At 46.4% G+C, this 26,120-nt stretch overlaps 1 protein-coding gene across 1 annotated transcript; it reads right to left on the reverse strand.

The window, feature by feature from the left end:
• Positions 1-9,687: 9,687 nt before the first annotated feature.
• ACTR5 (actin related protein 5) lies at positions 9,688-23,992 on the reverse strand. Its single transcript, XM_035343762.1, has 9 exons — positions 23,433-23,992; positions 21,348-21,577; positions 20,369-20,538; positions 19,320-19,537; positions 18,814-18,996; positions 16,184-16,306; positions 15,508-15,647; positions 14,010-14,142; positions 9,688-12,726 (listed from the first exon to the last, which is right to left on the reverse strand). The coding sequence occupies exons 1-9, from the start codon at positions 23,811-23,813 to the stop codon at positions 12,469-12,471; spliced, it is 1,836 nt and encodes a 611-aa protein (XP_035199653.1). The 5' UTR covers positions 23,814-23,992; the 3' UTR covers positions 9,688-12,468.
• Between the last annotated feature and the right edge of the window lie 2,128 nt (positions 23,993-26,120).

Genomic DNA, 26,120 nt, shown 5'->3' on the forward strand with positions numbered 1-26,120 from the left:
TCTCCTGTTAGCTCAGCGAGTGGCGGGCCAGTGGCAGGGGGCTGTTTTATAGGGCCCACGGGCAGTGGTGGCCACTGTGACCTCAGCAAGGCTCTGTGATGAAGTGGCCCACGCATGGCCAAAGGCGGCTGTGTTGGGAGCGGCCTGGGAGATGTCCTCACGTGGGGAAGGAGGAGGGTTGGGGGGCTGAGGGACCCTTTTCTGGGGCTGGCTTCCCCGGGGCCATTTGGCTTGCCTGAGAGCAAGGCAGCCCCTTGACCACAGGGACTGCCCTGCACCTCCCGTGTTCCACATGACGTTTTCCAGCTCAGGCTCTAGCCTCTCATCAGTGTAACATAGAATCACAGAAACATTAAGGTCGGAAAACACCTCCAGGATCATCTGGTCCAACCACCCCCCTACCACCAATGTCACCCAATAACCCATGTCCCCAAGCACCCCGTCCAACCTTTCCTTGAACACCCCCAGGGACGGTGACTCCACCACCTCCCTGGGCAACCCATTCTGGTGCCTGACTGCTCTTTCTTATCTATTATATATTATTAATATTATCTATGATCTATTATCTATTATCTATTAATATTTTATTAATATTTATTAATTAAATACATAAATATTACTATATTCAATCTATTTTCTAAATATCTCTTTCCTGATATCCAGCTGACATCACTGAGATTTACTACTTCAAAAATGAAAATTAATTCTGCTTTATGTAGATACTTGAAAAATTAGTAAACCGGGGGGGGGGGGAAGGAATGGTGTGTGAATTAGAAAACACTATTGTAAATATCTCAGCTATAATTGAAGAACCAGAAAATAAGTTTGATAAGTCTGCAAAAATAGTACTCATATCAAATAGTACTAGATTTATTAATAACCTCATAAGGAGGAGTGTGCACTGTAATTAACACTAGTTGCTGTATATATGGAGATCAAATGGGACGAATTTGACTGATCTCAAAAATATTTGGCGAAAAAAAAAAAAAAAGATCCGACATAGAGTAGCTCAAGATGACAATTCCTGGGGATTTAGAAACATCTGGGAGAAACTAACTTCGTGGTTACCCGAATAGAATTGGCTCAAACAACTATTTGTTGGTATTGTAATAATAATGCATCGTGTATCTGTTGTCCCCCGTGACGTCCGAAGAAGAATGCTGCACCTTAATGTTGGAAAAACTCAAGAGTGCAGTATGTGAAGAGGGGCAAAAACAACAATAGGAGTAAGAAAAGAAGAGGGGGGGATTGTGAGAAAGGAAGTTGTGTTTCTGCAGTGGATAATTAATTTTCTTTATTCCAAGGTAGCTGTGTAGTCACAATAAGGAGAAATGCTAAGTAGGGAAGTGGACAGGAGAAGGCCTCGCTGCTCCAAAATATGGCAGAAGCTTGAGGAAAAGAGGATGAGCAGTGTGAGAACAGTAAAACAAAGATCACAAGTTCTCAAAACATAAGAAAGGAGAAATTAAAGGGTTGAAAAAAAAAAAAGAAAAAATGTACATAAATGTTATAGAGGAGCGTCGAGTAGCTTGTGAACATGTAGTACTCAGCCAGTGAGGAAACAGGAGGTGATCAGGTGTCGGGGAATAGGGAATAAAAGGTTGTGAGTTGTTTACTAAAATGTGCTCCTGATTGACAGGACGCCTGCCATTGCAGTCGCGAATAAAATAGCTTCACAGAAGATCCTGTCTGAAGAAAATTGAGATTTTTCTCACATGCTTAAAACCTGTGTTGCAGAGCACTTTATATAATCATGAATCAAAAGTTAAATCCATGTGAACCAGCAGGTGAAAATGCATTTTGCTTGTTTGGCAAGCCCTAAGAAGCATTGTTAAATATTTTCTATAGTCCTTTCTTTAAAGGCTTACAGTTTTTCCTTCTCCTCCCTTCCCTGCTATGGGCTTAAATCCTTCCTGCTCAGCAAACATTAATTTTCCTTTGTCCCAAAGCACTAAAATTGACATCTCTGTTACTCCTACCTCCTTACTTCCCCATACACCTAATTGACCATTACTGCTAATAATGTCAGCAGAGATCTGGGAGGGATGCTTAGTGTTGAAGTACTACTAAGGGAGTACTGCAGGCAAAAATAAGCATGTTTCTCCTTTCAGCCCTGCAGAAACAGCTAGCTGAAGTACGCTCTCCTCCCCCTGCATTCAGAAGTTTAAGCAAATAATTTGGAGGTCAAGTTCGAGATCACAAGTTATTTCAACACCCTCTTGACAACTCCCTGCTCAGCTGTATCCTCCCAAGGGTGAAATGTGAGTGTAAGAGCGGCCTTTTCCCCTGGCTGGGCTGATAAAGGAGTATTGCTGTGGGTAGAGAGAACGGGTGTGAGTGTATTTACTTTGCACCAAAACCTGGGGGTTGCGGCTGTGCCCTGAGGCAGACCAGCAACCTGAGGACAAGGCTGCAGCACGTGGCATTGGAGTGCAGGTGAAGCAAGCTCCAGTCACCCAGCTCTGCTCCTGCTGAAGCCATCAGCACTGAACTGCCTTCACGAGAAGATAAAGCTGCCAGGCTGAAGGGCTGGACGGGACAGCAGGGGACGTGCTGCACAGGAGGTAGCGGGGTGCCTACCAGGGATTCTGGCATGTCGAACCTTGTGGGATGCATCACAGCAGTGCCGGGATGGGCACAGCGCTGGTACCCGCTGCGGTTGCATTACAAAGGTGCAGCAGCGTGCCCTGACAGCTCAGGGGGCCGCACCGCCACGCTCAGTGCTGACGCGCACGTACCTGGAGGCACATGGAAACATCTCCCTGCATGCAGGCTCACAGGTTTTTCACAAGCACCCACTGAAACGGTGTGGGTAAAACAGCTATGAGCTATTCCAAAACCAAGCCTCCACACTGATTCAAAGCTTGGCAGAGCAGGGCTGAGTTAAAAGCCAGGTGCTGCAGTCACAGCAGGAAGCAGGGGCTGGGCAGCGCAGCTCCACGAGCAGCACGATCCCGCTCAGCCCCAGCTGTCAGGCACCGTCCCTAGGGTCTGGATAGGACAGCAGGGTGGTTGGTATTCCTGCATGCATTTGCTGCTTCCAGAAAATGGCTGGTAGACATACATTAGGCAAAAATGGGAGATAGAAATGAAAAAAAATAGGATTTCCAGAGAGCTCTTTTCACTCTGAGCACACCATGGGATGGTGGCAGGAGGAGGAAAAGGGATGGCTCCAGGGACATCTCACTGTGCCCTGACCCCAGCTTGGAAAGAGGAGAACAGAGGTCACCGGGATTCACTCCCCATCTCTGAAGCAAAGCACCTTGCGTGTTTTGTCCTGCTTCAGTCCTATCTACTAACAGCTTGAACTTCTTTTACCAAAAGCTAAATTGTTAAAAAATCTTTCAGTTTAGTCCTGTGAGGAAGCTCTCTTTTCTCTGGAGAGATTATTCTATCTTTATGCTCAGTAGGGAAGAAACTTAAACATGATCATATTAATTATGGTTCCTCATTTAACATAAAGCTATAATCAAATGACTTATACGTCTAAACAGTTGTGGCAGTGGTATTAAGGAATTATGACATTAAGGGCTTACACTTACATTCAAAATGTTCAAATTATACATCTCAGAAGAAGCTGATGCCACATTTAGAGAATTACAAGCTTTTTATTTTCAAGTAGAAACACGAATCTGAAGGAGCAAAACACTTTCAAAATAAAAATATTTTCAACTTAATTTCAACAAAGTCCTTAGGATGTCAATGAAATAAAACTAGATTTATTTATTTTTGCCTAGATTTGAAACACAGCACCTTCTCTAAAAAGAAAGGGACACCCTGGCAACAACCTGCAGAGGAATACGAATTTTGCAGAGCAGGAACTACCAAAATTGTCACTTTTGGCAGGACTTCATTCGCTTGCTTTCTACCAACCTGACGGGGACTTCTGGTGTCTGTGGCCCCAGAGGAGCCAGCCTCAGGTCCAAAGAATGACTTCCTGAGCCACAAAACCCTGGAGCACTTCTGTCCACATTTCAGGAAAGGACTTCCTTCAATTCAGGAGCTGGGGCAGCTCAAACACCCTCCTACAAAGAACAAAAATAGAAAGCGGTCAGCCCGTCTTCTGCTGAGAACAAGGCCTGGGAGGGTCTTTCTGCGGAAAATACTGAAATCAGAACAGTGGGATTTTGTGGGGGTTATTGTTGTGCCAGTTCTTTGTGTGTGTGGTTTTGGGGTGGTTTTTTTTTTTTTTTTTTTTTTTTTTTTTTTTTTTTCTTAATCTCCCTGCAGCACAGAGACAGTCACATTTGACCCAGCTCTGCTTCCCACAGGACCCTGCATCAGCACTGCTGATGGGCTGTGCAGCTGGGTATAGGAAAGAGCTGAAAGCCAGAGGTCTGCTTGTTAGAGGGACAGCACACGGAGCCACCCCACAGCTGACATGGGGACAGCACACGGAGCCACCCCACAGCTGACATGGGGACAGCACACGGAGCCACCCCACAGCTGACATGGGGACAGCACACCAAGCCTTCCCACAAAGCCCTTGGCTGGCAACAAAACCTGCTCTGGTCCCACCTCTCAGATGGCTGTCTTTAATATCCTGTAAAAAGACATGTTCCAGACACGTTCCTGAAGGTTGGCTCCTACTGAGATGGGGTTTGTTTGCAGAATCTGCCATTCATAGCTCATTGAATTTGCAATCAAAGACCCATTTCAGGCCTGCGTAAGGCACACAGCACAACCAGGGCTTGCATTTGTATTTCAGATCCCAGCACGCAAAATAGCTGAGGAGATTGAAGGGTGATATAATACTATAAGTGCATTTTGAGTTGTGTAAACACACTTCAGGGTTTTACAGCTCCTGGGAATTGCCTTGTCTGGTGCCTGGAGAATCTGTTGTGTTGTGAACAGCATTCACTGGGAACTTTAAAGTGCACTTGAGAGAATGGGTTGAGAGGTAGTAATCATGAACGTGAGCTGCCTCCTCCAGGTTTGCAGCACTGTCCCCAGGCCATCATGGATAGCAGGGTGCTGGGAACAGGGGCCTGGACACAGCCCAGAGAGGTGATGGGTGGTGGGCATCTCCCGCCGCCTGCGGCTGTAGATCCTGCATGGTAGGCATCTCCTGACTGCTGCAGGTGCGACTGCAGCTTGCACACAGCACAGAAGCTCTGCAATGTCTTCGTTCTTTTATTCATAGAAAAACACAAATTCCCATAAGAGCCAGCTGCTTCTTTGCATCTTACCTCTCCACCCACTGGCAGTGCAACGGCGTCAGCTGCTCCCACCTGAGCTCAAGCTCCCGCTGTGCCCACAGCTCCCCTGGCAGGCTGTAGACACAGGGAAGGGCAGGTGCCGGGCACAAGTCATCACCCTGGGGACAGCCCCTAGTAGCACAAGACTGTCTTCCCTGAGAGATGGAGAGACCCATCTCTCCCAGGCTGGAGTGCACTGTGGGCAGCCAGGCTCAGCTCTTCCTGGCTGGAGCTGCATATCAAAGGCCTGCTGCAAACAGCATCAGCGAATGCATAAACAAAGCCAAAGGAGAGGTCACATCGGCTCCACAACAAGAAGTCACCAGCGCTTAACAAAGGATAAAAGAAAACCAGGAGCCCCCAGTTCCTTCCATCTGCGCCACCCGAGGTGTCCATGGCTGGGGAAATCAAAGCTTTCCTCCCCATTGTTCCTTCCGCAGCCAGTAGAGCCCATGGCCCTCTGCCACTGCAGAGCTGGATGAAAGCAGGCCGGTGCCTTTGTGTCTGCTCCGCAGCTCCTGGCAGCATAAGGCTGCAGAAAAGCCCCTGTGTGGAGAAGGGGGCACAGATCATGGCGCGGGGCTACCACAGCAGCATCTCAGTAGGCTCTGACACGTTCACAGCCCAGCTGATGGTGAACTCCGAAGCAGATGCTCATGGCAGCACGTGGTGCTGCTACTCCAAAACCCACACCCTTGCAGAGCTCTGAGATTTGTGTTCCTCAACCTGCCCTTTCTGAGAGGTGGAAGAGGGCAGAGCTCTGCGGTGGCGATGCTCTTCTCCCTCAACATCTCCCAGGGTCTACCCCCAGGTCCAGGCCGCAGCTTTATGTCTGTTAGGGTAAACTGGCAGAGCCTGGAACAGAGCTATTTTCCCTTGACAGCTTTTACATTGCCTTATCAACATGGAGAATTTGGCCAGATCACAGCAACTGGCAGAAACGTCAAGTGCCAACAGCCCAGCCTAGGAGGGACATGCGTGTCCCCATCTTACAGCAGCCTGCCCTGCTCCAACCACCAGCCATGGAGCTCGCTCCAACACCACAGCACAAGCAGAAAGTCACAATGAAATGAGGAACTCAGAACTGTTTGCCATTACCAGCCAAAGCTAGGTCTGCCATGCAAGGACTATCTTTCAGGGAGATTTGTATCCTAAATGGGGCTTTTCATGAGAAATCCACTTAGTATTCCTCTAAAATTCCAGGAGGGTGAAATCCCCCACTCCCTCATCTCATTAAAGATGAAGGAATGCCAGGTATGTGGCAGGAATCTGGGGTGAGAGGAGGAGTGGGGTATATTTTAACCAAGCTGCAGCACGGAAAAAGAAATTATAGTGATCTAAGGACCGGGGTTTGAAACATTTCCCAGCGCTGAGCAGCAGCGCCAGCCAGGAGCATCCTGCTAATGCATAGCACTTAACCCAGGGGACATAAAACTGAGTTTAAAGATGACAGGAAAAAACCCAACCCTGCCACATTCAGAAACCAGAGCTGCTTTTCCTAATACTTGACAAGCTGTGCAAGGTATTATGCAAGCAGCTTACCAACAGCTCAAAGCCAGCGCTAGCAGATGGCATCTACCTGGTAACAGCCCTCCTGGCCTCCCATAAAAACCCCAGGCGGATCCCAGGGGCACGCTACTGTGGGTACATCTGAGGGAACAGCTGGGGATGTTTTAAGGGTGTATTGCCTCCAGAGTGCTGGCAGCAGGTTATAAAATCAAGGAGTAAACAAAGTTATTTCTAGAGTCCCTGCCAGCCCCCAGGGCAGGCCCAGCGGGGCTGGTTCTTACCTGACGTGGCTGGGCTGCTGCTCGGACTGCAGACACCAGTGTCAGTGAGTCAGGCTCGTGTCCCTTATTTATTACCCTTCTCCTTTGAAGAGAGCGAGAACACCCCAAAGAACAAAATCTCCACGTCAAACTCTTTAGGGGAAAGATGTGGCTGTCTAAAAACCGCTGTTACAGACTCGACCTGGCCAGGCTCAGGCTCAGAAGAGGCAGGGAGCCCTCAGGACCCCCCCTCTGTCAGGACAGCCTCCCCTGCGAGGTCTGGGACCACAGGCAGCCCGGGGGCCCGGAGGATTCAGCAGGAAGAGGTGCAGAAAGAGGGAGATAATTGAGAGAGGTGGAAAATCAGCCTCAGCCAACAGCCTCTGGCCCCTTCTGAGCACAAGGGCACTGAGGACAGCCCATACACAGCAGCCCCATGTGCCACCACGGCAGCTACGAGGCTTTAGGGGGTTCAGGTCACCAGCACCCTCCTGAACTTCTCCCACCCAGAGGTCCATGAGGCTCCCTTGCCTAAGGAAGGCACCCAACACACCACCGTCTTCCTGATGGCAGTCAGAGGCCCAAACCTCATTGCTCCCAAGCAGTTTGATGCATTTTGAACCCTAAAACCTGAGTGATAGGGCTCCAGTTTAAAGGCCACCTGCTCTGTTACTCCACTGCATGTCCTCCGAATGCAAGGAGCCCAGATGCTTTCCAAAGGTCTCTCTCCTCTGGAATATGCGACCTAGGTTTGAACAAAGCCACGTTTTTTACCCAAATGTTGCAAAGCCCAACCAGACCTGCCACAGCTGGTGCCCTGAGCTTCCCTTGGGGATGAGCTTCCTCTTGATTTAACAGCCTGATTTCACAGCTCTTGGAAATGCAGGAACCCAGATGCCTACAAGGAATCCCATTGGCAATATAAAAGATGTTTTCCCCACTAGCATATCACTTTTATTTCCTGACAGGTAAAGGGAGAAGCTGCTTTGTACTTAACCTCCCTACTGAAATAAATTAATAGGCAAAGAAATCCTGTCCTGCCTAAAACCAGGAATTTTAAGAGCATAAAAGCTTCTGAGTCAGACCATAAATCCGGCTTGTTCCATGTTCTGACAGCAATCACTAGCAATTGCTTAAGAATAAAAGAATATATAGAGTGATTCTTACCCCACTGCCTGCCTCATCCGGCTTCAGGCAATGCGTGGTTTGAAGACCTTCCACTTGCACCTGGCCTAAATGTGCATTAGATGTGCACAGACCCATTCCCCACACTTGCATCTGACCTCCCCTACCCCACAGCCCCATTTCCAGCCTTCCCACCACCCTTACGGTCTTCTGCAGTTTTACACCGCGTGAAAAGCCTCCGCTAGCACGACTCCCAGGTTAATTCTGCTGTTACAGATGCTGAGACAGGGAACCAAGGTTGAGGCAAACGAGCGCAAACTGGCATGTCAGGAGTAAATAGAGATGAAAATGAATGCACGTCTCCTGACTCCTGATGTAGCGCTATCATTATGGTCTTTACTGCATTAGGAAATTGCAAGCAAAAAGAAAAGAGATCCCTAAGGATGGAGAAAACCCAATACAATTAAAATTGAATAAACAAACAACAATAAGAAACTTATGGCACTTTGCCATCCTAAGAGCTAGGGCTGGGCTCATGTGAAGAAGTGGGGCAAAAGGTGTGTATCAGCTAAATATAGCAAACCCAGCCTCTGAAAAGAGGGCACAAAATGCAGCGTGAAGAATCCCTGGCAAACCAGGCAGCAGCCTGAGCCTTTTAAGACCGAGCAGTTTTGTTGAAGCTGATGCTTGGGGACTGGCTCACTATCACACGACGCAGTGGGAGTGAATAATGGGACTTAGAACAGCTGCTCTGTGCCTGGCGTGTCGAACCAGGATGGAAATCCCACCATCTGACTTGGGGGATAATGTTAAATCCATTACAGCAGCCTGCCCTCCCCTGCTCATCCCACACAAGCTTCAAAACTTCTCGTTTACAACTGGCTGCTACAGGATCCTTGCAGGCTGCCTCTGGAGGGATAATCCTAAATTTTAAGTGACAGTTCATGGGCATCTTCTCTTTCTTCTGACATGCTGCCTTACACAGGACATTAACTCTTCTGGAGATTAATAACTGGAGCAGAGTTCTAATCTTTGTGTCCTAGTGGAGATTTAGCAAGGAATGGTTAGTGTTTGAAGTCGTTATGGCGTAGGAAATGTAAGAAGCCTTGAAGACCAAAAGCAACCCTTGTATGCAGCTCGAATGGAAATCTGGGACATCAGACACGTGCTGTTTGGTCTCCAGGGCTCCTCACTGACGTGGTGTTTCCACTCAGAGCAGATCTTAGGGACCCTGTGAAAGGTGGAACCCAGATTGAGCTCTCGTTTTGATTAAATAGACGAGCTCTCCAAGCCTGACGAACTGCAACTTGTACTTTTGCCTTCTTTGACCTCAATTAGGCGATAACTCGGTTGCATAATAAGGTTACAGCTTGCTTTGAACTTCACGTATTGAGGACCAACCGTGAACCACTTCACCACCTCTGACCTGGCAGCTGCACTTGTCGGCGTGCAGGGCGCCTGCGAGGACAAACACCCAACAGATTTTAGGGCTGCTTACACAGCAGCTCACTCAATGGCACCTCTACAACTGCTTGGCCCTCAGGGCATCACTTCAAGTTTCCCGTCCACAGAACTCTTTTCTTTTCAATATCTGGTTTTCTCATTGTAGCAGTTCCTCCAATTCCACAGAAGTCCCGATAAAAAGAGACAAGGAGGCCCTTTCCTGGCCTCTTCCTGGAATAGGCTGACATAAGCCACTGCACAGAAGAAATGTTCCAAGCCCCTTTGGGTTTGGTGGACCCTGTGACAGTTACATGGAAAACAGACACCCAGCTCCTGGCACGGGCATGAGAAAACCCTGCACAGAAGCATCCCAGAGGTGGAGCTCCAGGAGAACTTCAGCCAACGCTGCTGTCAAAGAGAACACCGCTGCGTCTGCCTGCCCTCAGCAGCCCCCCCTTGTCTCAGTTCTGTACCAGCGCTCATGTAGAACTACAGCAAACCTACCAGGGAACCAAACCTAAAACAGGTAAAATTAACCCTGCTTTGCCACATCCGTGCTTGTCGCATTGCTACTCCAAGCAATTAAATGACCACCAGCACGTTTAGCACAGCTTCTGGCTGTAATTGTATTGCCCAAGGTCATTCATTACCCCAGCTGTTACAAGGATAAAGTAACAAATTAACTGCTAATATTTAGGACATGATAAAATTATGCTTCCTTGAAGGTGTTTAGGCAGCTGATCTGGCATTTCTTTACTCCATCAGACTTTGAATTCCTACAAAAAAGTAATTGGAATGATTTGGCCAAACATTTAAAGCAACGTAACCACCTGCTGCAGAGACCCGTTTGGGTTTCCATTCTGGAAGTTTTCTGCGCAGCACCCAGCATCAGAACAAGTTTCTGTGACCGCCAGATGTGTCAGAGGGGTCAAACAGCAACAGCCCATCAAACCCTGCACTGCAGCTCACCCACCCGAGCTGAGATCAGAAGAGACACTTGCTTGGGGTGTAACATTTCTGCTGTCAGCACAGCATGTTCTGCCACATTCCTTAAACACCTGCAGAATTGCCTTAATACTCCTGAAAAGCAGCAGGCCTCCAGGCAGCTGGGGACAGATCGGCAGGCCAAATCTGAGGGCGTCTGAAGGCAGCAAGCTCCCTTCCCCACCCAGCTAGGGCCAGGCCATGGAGAGCAACCAGCTCCGTGTGCCTCGGGAACCACACATGAGCAGGTGACAGCTCTTCCCCCTGCTGAGCCACGCATGACTGCAGCACTGCCCGCACACGGGTGTGCCCTCCGTGTTTGATAGCAGATTTTTCTTAAGGTCAGGAGTCTGAGTAATGCTTTCTGAATCCAGCAGTGTGTGTATTGCATCCTGTGGCAATGAGCTCCATGCTTCAGCACCAAGTACCTCAAGTCCTTTGTTTTCACTCTGCCAGATGACTTCTCTTGGAGCTCTGCAGCTCTTCGGGGACTGTAAGCCACCACCTGTTTACTTTCCTTATTCCAATTATGGTCTGGATATTTTCCCCGTAGTCTTACCTTTTCCAGACTAGAGGCTTACTTGCCAAACTGCTGCAGTCTGCTTGGGTTTTGGTTCAGCATCGATTATTCTTTTGGGAAAGCAACAGGGAGTTGTTCAGCGTGAGGACTGAATCCCTGGTCAAATTTCAGGTGGAGCACGCAGTGCAGCAGGACAGGGGCCTGGCTCAAACCTGCATTTTTCAACAACGTACCATCACTCAACTCCTGCAGTCATTAAAGAGGTCAGATCACTGAAACACATACATCAGTGGCAAAGCAAAAAGGTTGCTTTATTGCTGAAGAGACTTTTGATGACCATCATCTACTCTTAGACTGCAAGCAGTTTATTATGCCAAATCTGACCTTCTGAAGTGGCTATCAACCCTGATACACCAGTGCTGGCATTCATCACAACGCTGTGAGACCACCTTAGGTGTGGCAGGGGACACAGTATCAGTCTTCATATTTCCCAGACTTGCAACAATAAAGCTGACACCAATCGTTTCAGGGAACATGCAATCAAGAGGCTTCCAGGGGAGGAAGCCAGTGGATTGTGTTACCATGAAACACCAGCGAGCTTTTTGCAGCTAATGTGGAGGAGCTTCCAGCCAGCTTTTGAAGAGCAGCAGAGAAGATTCCCCCCCCAGCCAAGAGCTGCCCTGCTCAGCCACCAAGCCACCACTCCTGTCAAATCACCTGAGGTCTACACGCATCTCATCTTCCTTCTGGACTGTGCTTTATGGAGGGCTCTTTCTGTACAGCTGGACCACACGTTATGTCAGGTCTCCAGTCTCAACCAGTATGTCAGTTATACCAACATCTTCAGAAAGTATCCAGAATCACACTGATTGCGCAGAAGTTTAGCAGAAAGCACACAGCGGGGTGGACATCAGACAAGACACAAGGCCAGGGGGCCTCAGGAGGCAGAGAGCAGCCCCCCTGGCCTCCAGCGGCACGACACAGCCTGACAAGCACTTGTTGTGACGAGCGAGGGAGACGCCTGCTGGACTGCCTTGCATGATACAAGTCAAGCTTCTGAATCACGCAACGAAAGCAGTATACAACCAGTAAGTTTTAATAAAAAAGTATAAAACATTTGCAAAATCTCCTGAGTCTTACTATGAAAGTTCCTAAGACTGCATTTTTCTCTGGAATGCACATTCCCTGTATCCCTCCTTGCCAACTCGTACTCCTGCGCTATGCAGAAACAGCACTGCACATGGCAAGTGCTACAGCGGGGCCAGCTGGTGCCCCAGAGCAGCTTGCCCGTCTTCCCCTTCAAGGGGCTGGATGAGATGCTTTGTGCTGAGGTCTGTGCTCCATGCACAGCTCAGACTGCAAAAAAAGCAGTGAACTCTTCTCTTTGCACTTTTACCTCCCTCTGGGGGATTGTGGCAAAGGCTCTGTGCTAGGCCTGCTCGCAAGGATTGCCCGTACTAGATGTCAGTGCTCTGCTGGGTGCTAATGCCTCCGTAGTCCGTGGGGCCTGCTTCGGAAGTCTGATGGGAACATAAACGTTTGAAGCACAGTGTTCCTTGAGATATTCTCCCCCTTTTTCTTCATAGTCCTTTCTGGTTATCCAGCCTTCCTCACGGGTCATGTGTTCCACCGCCCAGTCCCTAGCCCCATACCAGGCATCTAAAACTGGGCTGGAGGCAAGGTGAACCTGGATGGAAGGAAAATACAACAATAAATGTAGGAAAATATCAAGTTGTTTAAGAACTAAACACAGAAAAGTCCTTTTTATGCTGGTTAGAATAGAATGTGATGCAAATCACAATTTCAGAAGTCTCAGCTGATAATTCAGTGCTTCTGAAAGGAGTGTTAGGAAAGGATTTGACATGTTTTCACCTTGAGATCAATTCACCATGAGACTGCAGTTTCTACAGACTGCAAAGCCTGTATTATCACATTCACAACCAACAGCCCTCACAGCTGGAAGCCAACACGGGAGGACCTGGTAGTAATACAAAAAAAAAAGTATCAAGTGCTCCAGCGTGAATTCCAGCAACGCTGCAGGCTAAGAAATCACAGTACGTGGGGAAAAGACCGCACGTGCCCTTTCCACTGGTGTAGATCCCATTTCTATTTAGGTGATTCTTGTCACTGCAGCTTAAAATGCTTTCCTGCTGCAGTTACAGGCAGGCTACACTGGACACCATGCACGTACCACATGCAATATCTGAAATGACAGAACCAAACTATGGAACGTATTTTAATGGAAAGAAATCCCTATTCTGTTAGAAATAGCGATATTAAAAGCAGCTCATTCTCTTCCCATAGATAACCTACGGACACCAAACTAGCAAGCAATATCCTTCCTAAAACTGCCAAGTATATGGTACTTTGTCAGTCACACCCTGCTCAGAGCTACAAAAAGTCACTCCACAAAGCAAGTGTTACAGAACCACAAATTGCCACCAGAATTACTCTTTCTTCTTTTAAAAAATGCATGACAAGCTCTGGGTCTTCCCCAACTGGGATTGTGCAATTGAAAAAGTAGCAGAGGATGATAGGTTTGTAAGATACATACTATTACCTGCTATCCCAGACAGCTGTTACATTTAACAAGTTTAACAGCTAACTTCATTTTGAAATGAGCTGTGTTCATCCCAACCACTATTCCTAACAAAGATCATTTGTTCCAGATACTAACTGTCCAAATTTGCAGATTTCCAGCCAAATGTACTTGCCTGAGCACGCAGTCTTTTGGCTAAAGGAACTTTTCCTTTCCCAAGGCAACCCCACTCTTGCTAGCTTATTCAGACATCAACTGTATCTTTGCTTCACCATCATCCTCTGAAGTCAAAGAAGCTGCCATATGCCTCATCATGAAACATTCTCCACCCCTTGCCCTAAGTGCACTCACTCCGTACCTCTCCCAGACAGGAACGCTTTTCAACACGCAATGTTTTTGTGAACAGCCTGTCCATCCGTCAGTACACGTACCTGAAAAGATGACTGGAACGGCCTCATTTCGAGGAGTTCTTTCTGAACTCTAGCTTTCAGTCCAGGGTACATCGCATTTCCACCAGTGAGAAAAACATTCTGGACAAGAATAGCTTGTTGCTCCTTTGGATACCTACAAGGAACAAAAGAACTTAACCTTGTCCACCTTGAACACCTATGGAGAAAACCCTGATAGCTTGCCTTCACGATTCACTTCGAGAAATTTCCTTCACTTCACCAGCATGAAACCCTGTGCTCATTTGGTTTCTGAAAAATTCCTGGGGTGGCAGAAGAAAACCCTTAAAGCCCTCTGAACCACAGCCCCATAAATCAACAACTCAGCAGACCTGGAATTCTTGCCTTCAAGAAAATGCAACCTCATATATTCACACAGTTGGAGGGGTTACATTTGCTAACGTTAAGTTGGCTGGGAATAGTTGTCCAGCAAGTGTGCCTATATCATACCTTACAAACACCACAGATGGTTTTGGTCTTACAAAAAGAGACTGCTAGCTTATTGTTTCAGGGGATGAATATTTACGAGGGTTCTTTATTTCCCTCTACAACTTGTACCAATGGTTTCTGAAGTGGGATGTGTGCAAGACAATCCATTGGTATGCAGGAAGAGAGTATTTATTTTTCCTCACTATCACCGAATCATTCATGTTGGAAAAGATCCTTAAAATGATCAAATCCAACTATCAACCGGACACTGCCAAGGCCACCAACAAAGCATGTCCCTGAGCACCACATCCACACATCTCTTAAATACCTTCAGGGATGGTGGCTCCACCACTTCCCCAGGCAGCCTGTTCCAATGCCCACTACCTTTCCACGAGGAAATTCTTCCTAATACCTAGTCTATACCTTCCCTGGCACAACTGGAGGTGTTTCCTCATATCTTATCAGTTGTCACCTGAGAAAAGAAACCAACACCCTCCTCCGTACAACTTCCTTTCAGGCCATTTTAGAGAGCAATGAGGTCTCCCCTCAGCTTCTGCTTCTCCAGACTAACCCCATTCCCTCAGCCGCTCTTCATACATCTTATTTCCTAGTTCCTTCACCAGCTTTGTTGCTCTTCTCTGAAAGCATTCCGTCAACTCAGTATCCTTGTCGCACTGAGGGGACTAGAACTAATTTTTGTAGCATTAATAAGACATTTCATCCTTTAACTTCTAACGTGTTTTACGATGTACATAATGTTAGCACAGCATCACAGATCTGTCATTTATAAATGTACGTATATTGGGGCTCTGTGCTTTTTTTTAAGCTATATGGGTGCATGATCAAAAAGGTTTGGAGACCACTGACTTAGAGATTCACATGTCTTTCTGCTCTGAAGGCCACATCTCTAGCCTGCAATGCTCAAGCCTACCAAAAAGAACTATTCAAACGTATTTCTCAAGTTCTTTTTAAGTAACCACCAGTATTGCAAAAGCTGATATCAAAACAAGACCAGCCTGTTTGAAGAAAGTGCCTATTAGCTTTGTAAACTCACCTCTCAAGGACATATTGCATAGTTTCTGCTATACCAGCCTGGTCTTCTCCTATCAGGGAGGGCTGGAAGACAATCTCCGGAGCCCTGATTCTTTCAGTGCCAAGAAAGAGTTGGTGGTACTCTGCCAGGTTAAACACGGGCTTTAAAAACAAGATTGAAAAGTAGTAGAAAATTATGCTGAAGAATAGTAACTTTCTGGAATACCTAAAGTTTTCAAACAATGCTTTACAAAAAAACCTCTCATGATCTCAGAGAAAGGACAATGCTGTGAAAGGTTACAAAAGGTTAAGAAAAATTGACTTCTCTTATTCCCCCCCCCCCCCCCCCCATTTGTTGCCACTCATTTCTATGCCTCAACCTTACCAACTGCAAGTTTTGTTCACTGCGACGTGATATTGGGTTATGGATCACACACAAAAACTCATGTAGAACTTTTTTTCTAAGAGCACAGAACTGCTACAACGTGCGCTGCCTGCAGGGATAACTGAGTGGCTATACTCATGCCCCAAAGCATCAGTTACGATGGTGAGCATTTCTCCTCTTGGTGTACTGTTCAGAGGGTTAAGCATCTCTCCCAAGAGCAGACATTGTCCGTATTTGGAGAAATGTTTGCACACTAGCTAGATAACCAGTAGTCAGTAACCTCTGACCAGAGAAGTAGATACAGAATTCAAACCTGTACTGTAGCAACAGGTTTCTCAACTTCGGGCTGGTCCTCAGCAAATAAAGGTTCAAACTCATTGATACTTTCCACATCCTCCAGTGACTGTTCACTGCCCAGTGGATCCAAATCAGGGGTCTGGAAATAGAGAAGGTTACGGTAGGTTAGCTCAGATGTGCTAGGCACATACATGACTTCAATTCTGGTGACACTTGGAAAACTCAACCCGGATTCCCTTTGATCTCAACTCTCAAACACACTTGAAACTGAACATGCTGTTCTTCAGCACTGAAGAAAAAAACAAAAGGATGACCAACCAAGGAAAAAGGTGTTAAGAAATACATTTCACTCAAAGCGTAAAAATCAAGCACTTTCAGTTATCTTGAGGTCAGCTCAGAAATTAAAGACCTTCGTCAACATGCTGACTGCCCGGACTGTAACCTCACCGTACAGTATAACATGCTCCCCAGTATAACAACGTATTAAAATAGCTCTTTAAGTTGGTTGGAACTTGGTGCTCTCCCAGCACCTCTCACTGTTCTAATTACCATTTAATTCCCTGCTCTGCTTGTGTGGGTCTGGAAAACAAATATTTGCTAGCTACAAAGCTAGCACACAGTTTTTGACAGTTGCCTAGCTTCAACTGCCTAGCATTTGCACATGGGCTATACTGAAAAAACTGCATTTTACAGACACGGAGCTGCTCCCAAAGCTCCTCTGTAATGAAAAGTATCACTTACGACTAGAGCACTGTTGTGAAGTAGGGACAATTATTTAATTATTTATTTCTACATTTTAATGAAATAGTTTTTGGATTTTATTGCTAAGGATTTGGTTTTGTTGCTTTACTTTTTTTTTAAACAAGCATTTGTTCCAACATTTAGCAAGCAATGCCAGCATGGGATACAGCTAGATCATTTAAGCCTTCTGAAGTTTACCTCATTTAAAAAATAAGCAGCTACTCAAAACTGAAGTTTAAGCTGTATTGATTGTTACAGCAGACAGTAGTCACCTGAAGTTGTCTCCATTATTTTTGTCTTCTAACCCCCTGCCCACAAAAAAAAAAAAAAAAGCAACAGGAAAAAAAGGCTAAAAAGTTGGCACAAACCCTGGGGCAACATAATTAGCTTTTAGTCTCCTTTATACAGGCACGGAGAGACAGCCTATCTCCACAAAGGGATTTGGTGGTAATAGTACACTTTTTCACAAAGTGCAAAACAATCAAAAAGGCTTGCCAATTAACTCTGAGGTCTGAGACTACACCTAGTAAGCAGGAGTGTGGGATCCAAACTGGACATGTCGGGACATGGGCACAACCACCTGGCAAAGTCCCAAGGAGCTGATAGTCTCTTTCTACAATGTTTACTTTTGACAGAAGACAAGTATAAAACCCATGATCTACCTCCATTTTGCTCAAATGCAGTCCTCCTGATTCTTACACAAACTTTCCTGATAAGGACAGGGGAAGCAGAACCCAGAAGAAACCAGCTCACCTGCTAGTTTTTGCTATGTCAACTGCTAAATAAAACATGAGAACTCCTCTGTCACCACTCTCCTCTATCCTTCATTTTTCTGTTTTCTTCTGTTTTCTTTTATTCTACCTTTCCCTGAACAAAGACTAATAAAACTAAAACAGTTTTACACAACTTGAAAGGCAATTAATAGCAAACATACAAGCAGTTTGAACGATGTTTTAGAACTGGTACGTGCTGAGCCTGTGTTAGCCTGGCAAAACAGACAAGTAAGTTTCTCTTCTTCAAGGAACCTCCAACAACCAAGCCTAGCAATTAATCTTTCATTGTTAATTAAAAAGAATAAAGCATGCTGCTTAATCGCACCAAACATAGCCAAAACAAAAGCAAAGGGTTAGGTGTTTAACATGCAGTTCCCTGCACCCAAAAGCAAAGAACATAAATTAACATTGAAAAAAAAACTTAATAGTTGTTCTGTATCTTTAATACTAGGCGACAGGCATTTAAGGATGGTTGTTTGACCTATAAGTACTTAAACCTCAAGATGTTATAAACAAAATGCCACATCATTCATTCTCAGACACTGAAATAAAGTCAGGCCTGGCATGTCAGAATCATAGAATCATTAAGGTATGTTAAAAATTAGTTCATCAGAAGCAATACAAAAGTAAAGGCAGATTGGTTTGCAGCATGACCATGATCGGTATGTTACCTGCTGCATTTACAACCCCCAAACCAGGTCACCCTCAAGTACATGCTGCCAGCAGTAAGTACAAAGGGAGCAGTACCTTCAGACTGAGCTTATTTTTAGGGCTATTTTTTTTTCCACACCCAGGTTTTTAAAGATAGGCAAGAAATCTTTACTGATTTCACATAGCTCTAACACTAACTAGTGCCACAAAGCCTAGATATTATGCTTAGAATTACATGGAATCAAACTATAAGGTACAGCCCAGACTGCTGTGCAGAGCGGCACAAGAAATGTTAGTGATTTCAGGCATACAACCAGTGGATTGCATAGGAAAGGTGGAAATGAGGACCAGTTGCCCAATTAACAAGGAGTGTGTTAAAGGAAAAGCTTAGCTCGTCAATAATACAGCCATTTATAGAATGGGCACATTTTAAGGCACAAACTTAATTCTCTCAGAGATAAGAATGGTGAAAACATTGTACCTCTGGTTTGCTGTCCACAACATCCACTTCAATATTGACTTCTGCCTGTAGGATTTTTTGCTTTGTTTGTTCAACAGCCAGGCTCAATTTGTTGATATAAGATTGAAGTTCTTCTGCAGAGTCCATGTTCAGCTCCACCAAAGCTTTGTGGAATTGATCCATTTGACCATCTTCTAAAAGTTCCTACAGAAAGATCAGAGCTGCTTGTGATGAACTCCACATGGAAATCAACTACGTATGTATATAAACTTTGCCTTCATTGTGATAAATTATGGATGTGCATGCTTCCACAGCAAGCAAAATACTTCACGGTAGTACTATTCAAAACCTGCAAGCATCACCTGCATCAATTAACTTTTCTTATGCTACAAGTAACCTTGAAGTTACATATCAGAAAACGCACAGGACAGTTACAGCTCCTTTACAAGGACACAGAACCTTTTGGTAAAGCTCTGAGAGGAGCCTACACTTCTCCCAGATGACTACCAGAAAACTGCCATCACTACCTGTACATACAGTAGTCTGTCCAGCCTCTCTTGGTCAAGTTGCAGCTTCTCTTCTCTACGGCGCGCGTTGAGTTCTTGAAGCCTACGCAGTTGCTGCTGTCTCCTCTCCTGCTTTTCCTCGGATGTCAGGGTGCTTCCCAGTAGTTTGTTAGAAAAAGGCAGCTGCATCTTGTGCACATTGTTCTCATAGTACTCTGGGGACCGCCACTTCTGTAGTTCTGAATATTTTGAGAGTAAAGGAACTATTTTACCAGGTTGAACAGGGTGATTCACGTGTACACACTCCATGCTAAGTTCAGACTTCGAAGAAAGAAGACAACAGTCCAGCCTAGGATCCTGCCCACCTCTTGGAAGCCGCCACCTTATTTAGCTACCTCTTCAGATCGCTGCCTTCCAGTCACACACTCAGAGCAAATGGTTCTTAGCACTCTGCTCTCCAGGGTGAAGTGAACACAAAGTACTAAGAAGTGGGAAGTGCACACTAATGTCTCTTCTCTGCTCCCAGAGTAAGGGAGAGTTCTCACACATTTAAAACTCCTGGAGGCTCTTTCGTAAGCAACAAATTCAATAAAATGCTATTCTATGGCCATTACTTCAGACAACATTTATCATGGACATTTTAAAACTTCTTTAATTCACAAAAAGTCGTGAGAATTGTCCCCTGTAATTTTGGGAACCTTAAGACAGACACGCAAAGAAAACAAAAACGGAGAAACATCATCAGGTGCAGAAACAATCCTAAGTAACTGAACATTTCATGGGGAGTAAAACTCCTTATACATTTGTTTTGAAATACTTTCATCTATTATCATTCACAGAGAAGTCTGACTAAATATGGAAAGGATTTCTAAAATTCAATTTTGTTTCACAAAATGCTACAGAACTCAAACTGTTGACAAGCTTTTCCTGTGTAATAGACTAAAAGGCCCCCAGAAAGAAAGCAAAATGGAAGCAGAGTGTTTGCACCTGAACCGTAGCCAATTTGAGAACAATGAGCTCAGATCTAAGGTTCAGTGAAGGGTATTTTGTGATTAATAAAGTGTTTTTACCTTCTATATAGTCCTCTGCAATGTAGCTATGCTCATGAAGTATTTCCTCCATACGACTGAGAGTGATGGCAGCAAAATGTCCAGGGTATTTCAGCTGTAGGAGGCGTTGAAGATATACAGCTGCCTGACACCCTCCAATATTAATACGTTTGCAGTTTTTGGCATCCAACCTGAAAATGCAAGGGAAACAACTGGAACTGAAAAGATCTAAAAGTCCACTGTAAAACAGACCTCCTGCTTCATTCAGCATTGTTCGTTTTTAATACGGTCAAGTGAACAGATTATTATTAACATGGAAATATTTTAAGAATCGTTTCTCTGAAAAATCTATTATTTTTCTCAGGCAACAACCATAAGCACTCCTTTGTTTGCTGATGCATTTTGAAAGGCTCTGCTTAAAAAACAGTAATAATTTCAGTTATGGCAACAAAAGACATTGCTTTATTTTAAGGAGGGAAGTTATGATTCTGTGCAACTGGAAGTAGTCCCTCTAACCTCTGTAAAACTTGGCAATTGGCCAGGTGTAAGCTTTGAAAATCTGAAAGCTTTGCTGGATGTTGTAACACGCCTTCCTGCAGTAAGGGTTAAAAAAAAACACAAAAACAATGTAGCTGCATAATCAGAATGAGAAAAGTCTTAAGGACTGCAGAAACCTCACAGAACACTTTCTTTTGTCCCAAAGCTACTTTAAATTCGATATGCTTTCTAATATCTGATCTTACTTAGGGCAGATATCCCTGAAATGAAAACTAAGTTCTGTACAAGGACAGCACTGCTTTTGCGATTCAAAATTCAGCAGAATTTCACAAAATCTGAAGACCTAGCTTTTCCTCTTCACTATAAATTAAGACTGATAAGAACATATACTGCAGGAATTGCAACACTGAATGCTAGAGGAACAGGTATTTTGATCAATGAAAAAAAAAAAATCAATGACTGACAGAGAGGGTGCACTGTACTTAAGACACCAAGAACTCACCTGCCTTCTAAGACTGGCAAAATATGCGTACACTGATAGCCTGAAGATATCACCAAACCACTGCAGGGCCAGTTCTGCCTTCTGTTGTGATAAAAACTATACAAGCTATCCACACCATAGGACACTTTTGGAACCTGGTAGCATTCGAAGAGGAGCTCTGACATCATTTGCCTCGAATACAGCGGATTGCACACTGCTTCTGTCAAAACAATGGGATGATCAACGCAACCCTGTAAAATACAAGAGAAAAGAAACAAAATTAAGGACAAAGAAAAAAATCCCCAGATACTTATCCTTCTTTCTTTGTGGTGAATGGAGTCAGATCCAGTTGGAGGCCGGTCACTAGTGGAGTCCCCCAGGGCTCGGTACTGGGACCAGTCCTCTTTAACATCTTCATCGATGATGTTAACGAGGGGATCGAGTGCGCCCTCAGCAAGTTTGCAGACGACACCAAGTTAGGTGCGTGTGTCGATCTGCTCGAGGGTAGGAAGGCTCTGCAGGAGGATCTGGATAGGCTGGACCGATGGGCCGAGGCCAACGGTATGAAGTTCAACAAGGCCAAGTGCCGGGTCCTGCACCTGGGGCACAACAACCCCAAACAGCGCTACAGGCTGGGAGATGTGTGGTTAGAAAGCTGCCTGGCAGAGAAGGACCTGGGAGTGATGGTTGACAGTCGGCTGAATATGAGCCAGCAGTGTGCTCAGGCGGCCAAGAAGGCCAGCAGCATCCTGGCTTGCATAAGAAACAGTGTGGCCAGCAGGGCTAGGGAGGTGATCGTCCCCCTGTACTCAGCTCTGGTGAGGCCGCACCTCAAGTACTGTGTTCAGTTTTGGGCCCCTCGCTACAAGAAGGAGATGGAGGTGCTCGAGCGAGTCCAGAGAAAGGCTACGAAGCTGGTGAAGGGTCTGGAGAACAAGGCTTACGAGGAGCGGCTGAGGGAGCTGGGACTGTTCAGCCTGGAGAAGAGGAGGCTCAGGGGTGACCTTATTGCACTCTACAGGTACCTGAAGGGAGGCTGTAGCGAGGTGGGGGTTGGTCTGTTCTCCCACGTGCCTGGTGACAGGACGAGGGGGAATGGGCTAAAGTTGCGCCAGGGGAGGTTTAGGTTGGATATTAGGAAGAACTTCTTTACTGAATGGGTTGTTAGGCACTGGAATAGGCTGCCCAGGGAAGTGGTTGAGTCACCATCCCTGGAGGTCTTTAAAAGACGTTTAGATGTAGCGCTTAGGGATATGGTTTAGTGGAGGACTTGTTAGTGTTAGGTCAGAGGTTGGACTCGGTGATCTTGGAGGTCTCTTCCAACCTAGACTATTCTGTGATTCTGTTATTATTTTAAAGATCAGCAACAACTCCTCCAAAACAGCAAGGCGAAAGCACTTCACGTGCAGGCTACTGAATGCTTACGTTAAATTACACCTAGCACTTATGGGGAAAAAAAAAGTCTATAGCTGGGGTTTGAGTTTTAATTCAACCAAGGAATAGACTCCTAAAAGTAATGAAAAATGGATGTTAAAGGCGTACATAAAATGTTGAAGATCCACATAAAGAAAAAATCGTGGAATGAGTAGGCAAAAGGTGTCTGAAATCTGGTGGGGGCTTAGCTCAGCCCTAGGTGAAGCTTTTGTCACAGAGCTAGCACAGGCCTCGGTTCTGGTGGGCATACAGACCAAGTAGTGGATGGGAGCTGACCACGCTCCCAGAATATCCGAGTTGGAAGGGACCCACAGGGCTCACAGAGTCCAACCCCTGCCAAAGACACCACGGGAACTCAGTCATTTTCAGTCATTTCCAGTCCCTGCCTCACACACTGACCTGTGCCGGCTTTGCCAACACCCTGCCAAGACGCAGCTGCCCAAACCTGCCCGCGGGCAGCCGGCCCCTGCCGCTTTCCTTTCACACCCAGCTCCTCATCGCAACCCCCAGGGGGCTGCAGAGAAACCCTCGGACCGTGGGGGGCTGAAGACACCCGGGGGACACCCTGGGGACCCGGGCAGCAGCAGGGTGCAGGCTGCGGGGCCGTGCCCGTTCCGCTCGGCCCCGCGACGGGGGCTCCGCGGAGCTCCACCGGGCACCCCCGGGCGGTACCTGCGAGGAGACGCCGAGGCGCTGGAAGACGTGGTCGAGGAGCAGCTCCTGCAGCTCCAGCTGGACGGGCACGTTGCGGTCGAAGGGCGAGCGGAGCAGCCAGCGCAGCGGCTCGGGGCTGCCCAGGTCGTTGCCCACCTGAGTCTCGGCGCCGGCCCCGCCGCGGGCTCCTCGGCTGCGAGCCGCCAGCGAGCGGAACCGCAGCAGGGGCTCGGCGGGGACGGAGGGGTCGGCAGCCGCCCAGCCCGCCCGCGTCTGGAAGGAGCCGTTGTCGATCACCAGCGGCACCGGCTGCGGGGTCCGCACGGCCGGGCTCGGCGCCAGCACCGGGTCCGGGGCCCAGCGCGCGTCGCGGAAGGCGAACACCCGCCCCGCCGCCATTTTGAGCGCTCCCCGCTGCCTCCGGCCGGCAGCGCCGGCCCTGCCTGCCGTTCCGGGGCCGGTCCGCCTCGGGAAGGCGCCCGAGGAGGCAGGTCCTGGGATTTTCACTCAGAGGGGGCTTGTCCTGAGAGGCCGGGGGTGCCCCATCCCTGGGGGTGCTCGAGGCCAGGTTGGGTGAGGCGCTGGGCGACCTGATGTAGTGGGTGGTGTCCCTGCCCATGGCAGGGGGTTGGGGTTAGGTGGTCTTTGTGGTCCCTTCCAACGCGAGCCCTTCTGTGATTCTGCCTCTCGCAGAGCTGAGGAGGGCGGCCGAGGGCCTGCACCCCTCGTAGCAACTCCAGCGCTGGCAGTGGAGCAGCTGAGGTGCGGCTGACTCTCACACTAACATCGCACCAATGCGGTAATAACTAACAGCAGGGCTTGATAATGGTCTTCAAAAGAAGCATTAAATCAGGGAATGCAGCCTATAAACAGGTGTAATGGCATTAATCACCACCAAGATGCTCATTTGTCCACCCATATGCTAATTGCCACACTTGGAGGGCCCTGTGCCATTTCAAGGCTGTGAAGGGCAGGACCCTCAAGCTCAGCTTTTATTAATCTCTTTTTGTTAAGGAACAGTAGTAGCTTACAAGCTTCAAAATTTGTCTGCCAGGTACTAATAGTAACCCCTCCCAGCAGGTGTTACTTCCCGAATTTGTGCGCTCAGCATCAGGTGGTCTAACCACGCTTTTCACATAGCTGTGTGACCTTTCTCAAGTTGAAGAGCAACAGCTGCTCTGACCTAGGTGACAGTAGTTGCCCTGTGCTACCTGTCCTATGTCGGACTGCCTTTGGAAAGTCACACGTATGTAACATGCATTTTCTCAAAGCCTTGTAGTTCAACTTTCATCTCTCTGCCAAAACAGGGTACCACATTTAGAAGGCTGCAAGCTGTTGCTGAGATGTCCTCTCCTTTTCGACTGACTACTGCTGAACTTGTGCCCCTGTTCCTTCTTGGAAGAGGCAAGCATGCAAAATGCAAAGTGTCCTGCTGTAAAGGCAAGCTTGCAACACACCCACAAAACTGAATGGGAACAACTACCCCATTCTCCCTAAAGTTAGCAGTGAGTGATTAGCTTAGCAAAGAACCAGGATATACCCTGAGAGGTTCAAGCATCTCACTTTGGTGACAGCACCACTCTGGATATAACAAGGTAGGCATGAGAAATCAGGGGTTTTCTTTAATCGCTCTACTGTGTTGAATGGGTGTGTCTGGGTTAGTCTTCTGTCATTGTTTTCATTTCTCAGCTTTTCTAAGTTAAAACTGTGCATCCAAATGTTTTCATATTCTACAATAAGTGTGAATTCTTTTTTTTTTTTTTTTTTTTTTCCATTTTCCTTTTACATTGGGATTTTCTGCACATTTGAAGTTTAGATGCACTCATGACTAGGAGAAACGTGTTACTGCTAAAACTCCTGGATTCTGCTGTCACTCTTGTCACTGTATTTGTAGATTAACCACTAACATCCCATCCATCCAGAAATGTCAAGTACCTACAACTCCCACTATGTGGAATGGGGACTGCAAATATTTAGCATCCTTGAAGCTCAGGTCATTAATGGCTTTTCTCACTTGTTTACCCAATGCACAAAATAGGTATAATAGCTGTCTTTTATCACACAGGGTTGTTATTAACATGAACTAATAAGAATTTGTAAAGTTCATTTAGATCTTTGGATTAAAAGGCTCATTTCAAGGGGCTGTTACTATGTGAAAACAAACACATGCACACAAGCAAGAACATTAAATGCATGCAATCATTCATAATGTGCACTTACATAGCTGCTCTTATCCAAGGTGTTCTGAGAGCTACACAAACAATTAATTTTGCCAAACAACCCCCCCGTAAGGTAAGTGATAGATAATGGTTTTATTTTATTGAGGGAGAAACAGAGACAGGTTAACTGGTTTGTCTATAGCTGCAGAAGTGATATCAAGTAACCAAGGCTCCTTCTTCAATTACTACTAAACTTCTTTATTAAGAAACATGTATGTAGACACATCCTATGAGACATGCTAGCTTGCCTTTCTTGGAATGAAGGGAAATAGAAAGTCAATTAAAATAAGAATGTTTATTTTCCTGGTGGATTCACTAACAGATTGAAAGGTAAGACAAGGTTAAAAATAGAGTCCCTGTTAATGTGGGACATACATGTGGTCCATGTCCAATGAGAGCGCCTGGGATAGGTACTTTTTAACTAGCTAGTAGTCATCTTCTAAACAGCTCTGCAAGTCTGTTTTATTGGTTTCTCAAAAGTCACCTT

This window comes from Oxyura jamaicensis, chromosome 20 (assembly GCF_011077185.1).
Source record: "Oxyura jamaicensis isolate SHBP4307 breed ruddy duck chromosome 20, BPBGC_Ojam_1.0, whole genome shotgun sequence".
NCBI lineage: Eukaryota > Metazoa > Chordata > Aves > Anseriformes > Anatidae > Oxyura > Oxyura jamaicensis.

Coding starts and splice junctions, on each gene's coding strand:
- ACTR5 (XM_035343762.1), bottom strand. CDS start 23,813: ATGGCGGCGGGGCGGGTGTTCGCCTTCCGCGACGCGCGCTGGGCCCCG. Junction 20,539..21,347: donor TTGCCAGTCTTAGAAGGCAG/GTGAGTTCTTGG, acceptor TTGCATTTTCAG/GTTGGATGCCAAAAACTGCA. Junction 14,143..15,507: donor ATGCAATATGTCCTTGAGAG/GTGAGTTTACAA, acceptor TGTTCCTTGTAG/GTATCCAAAGGAGCAACAAG.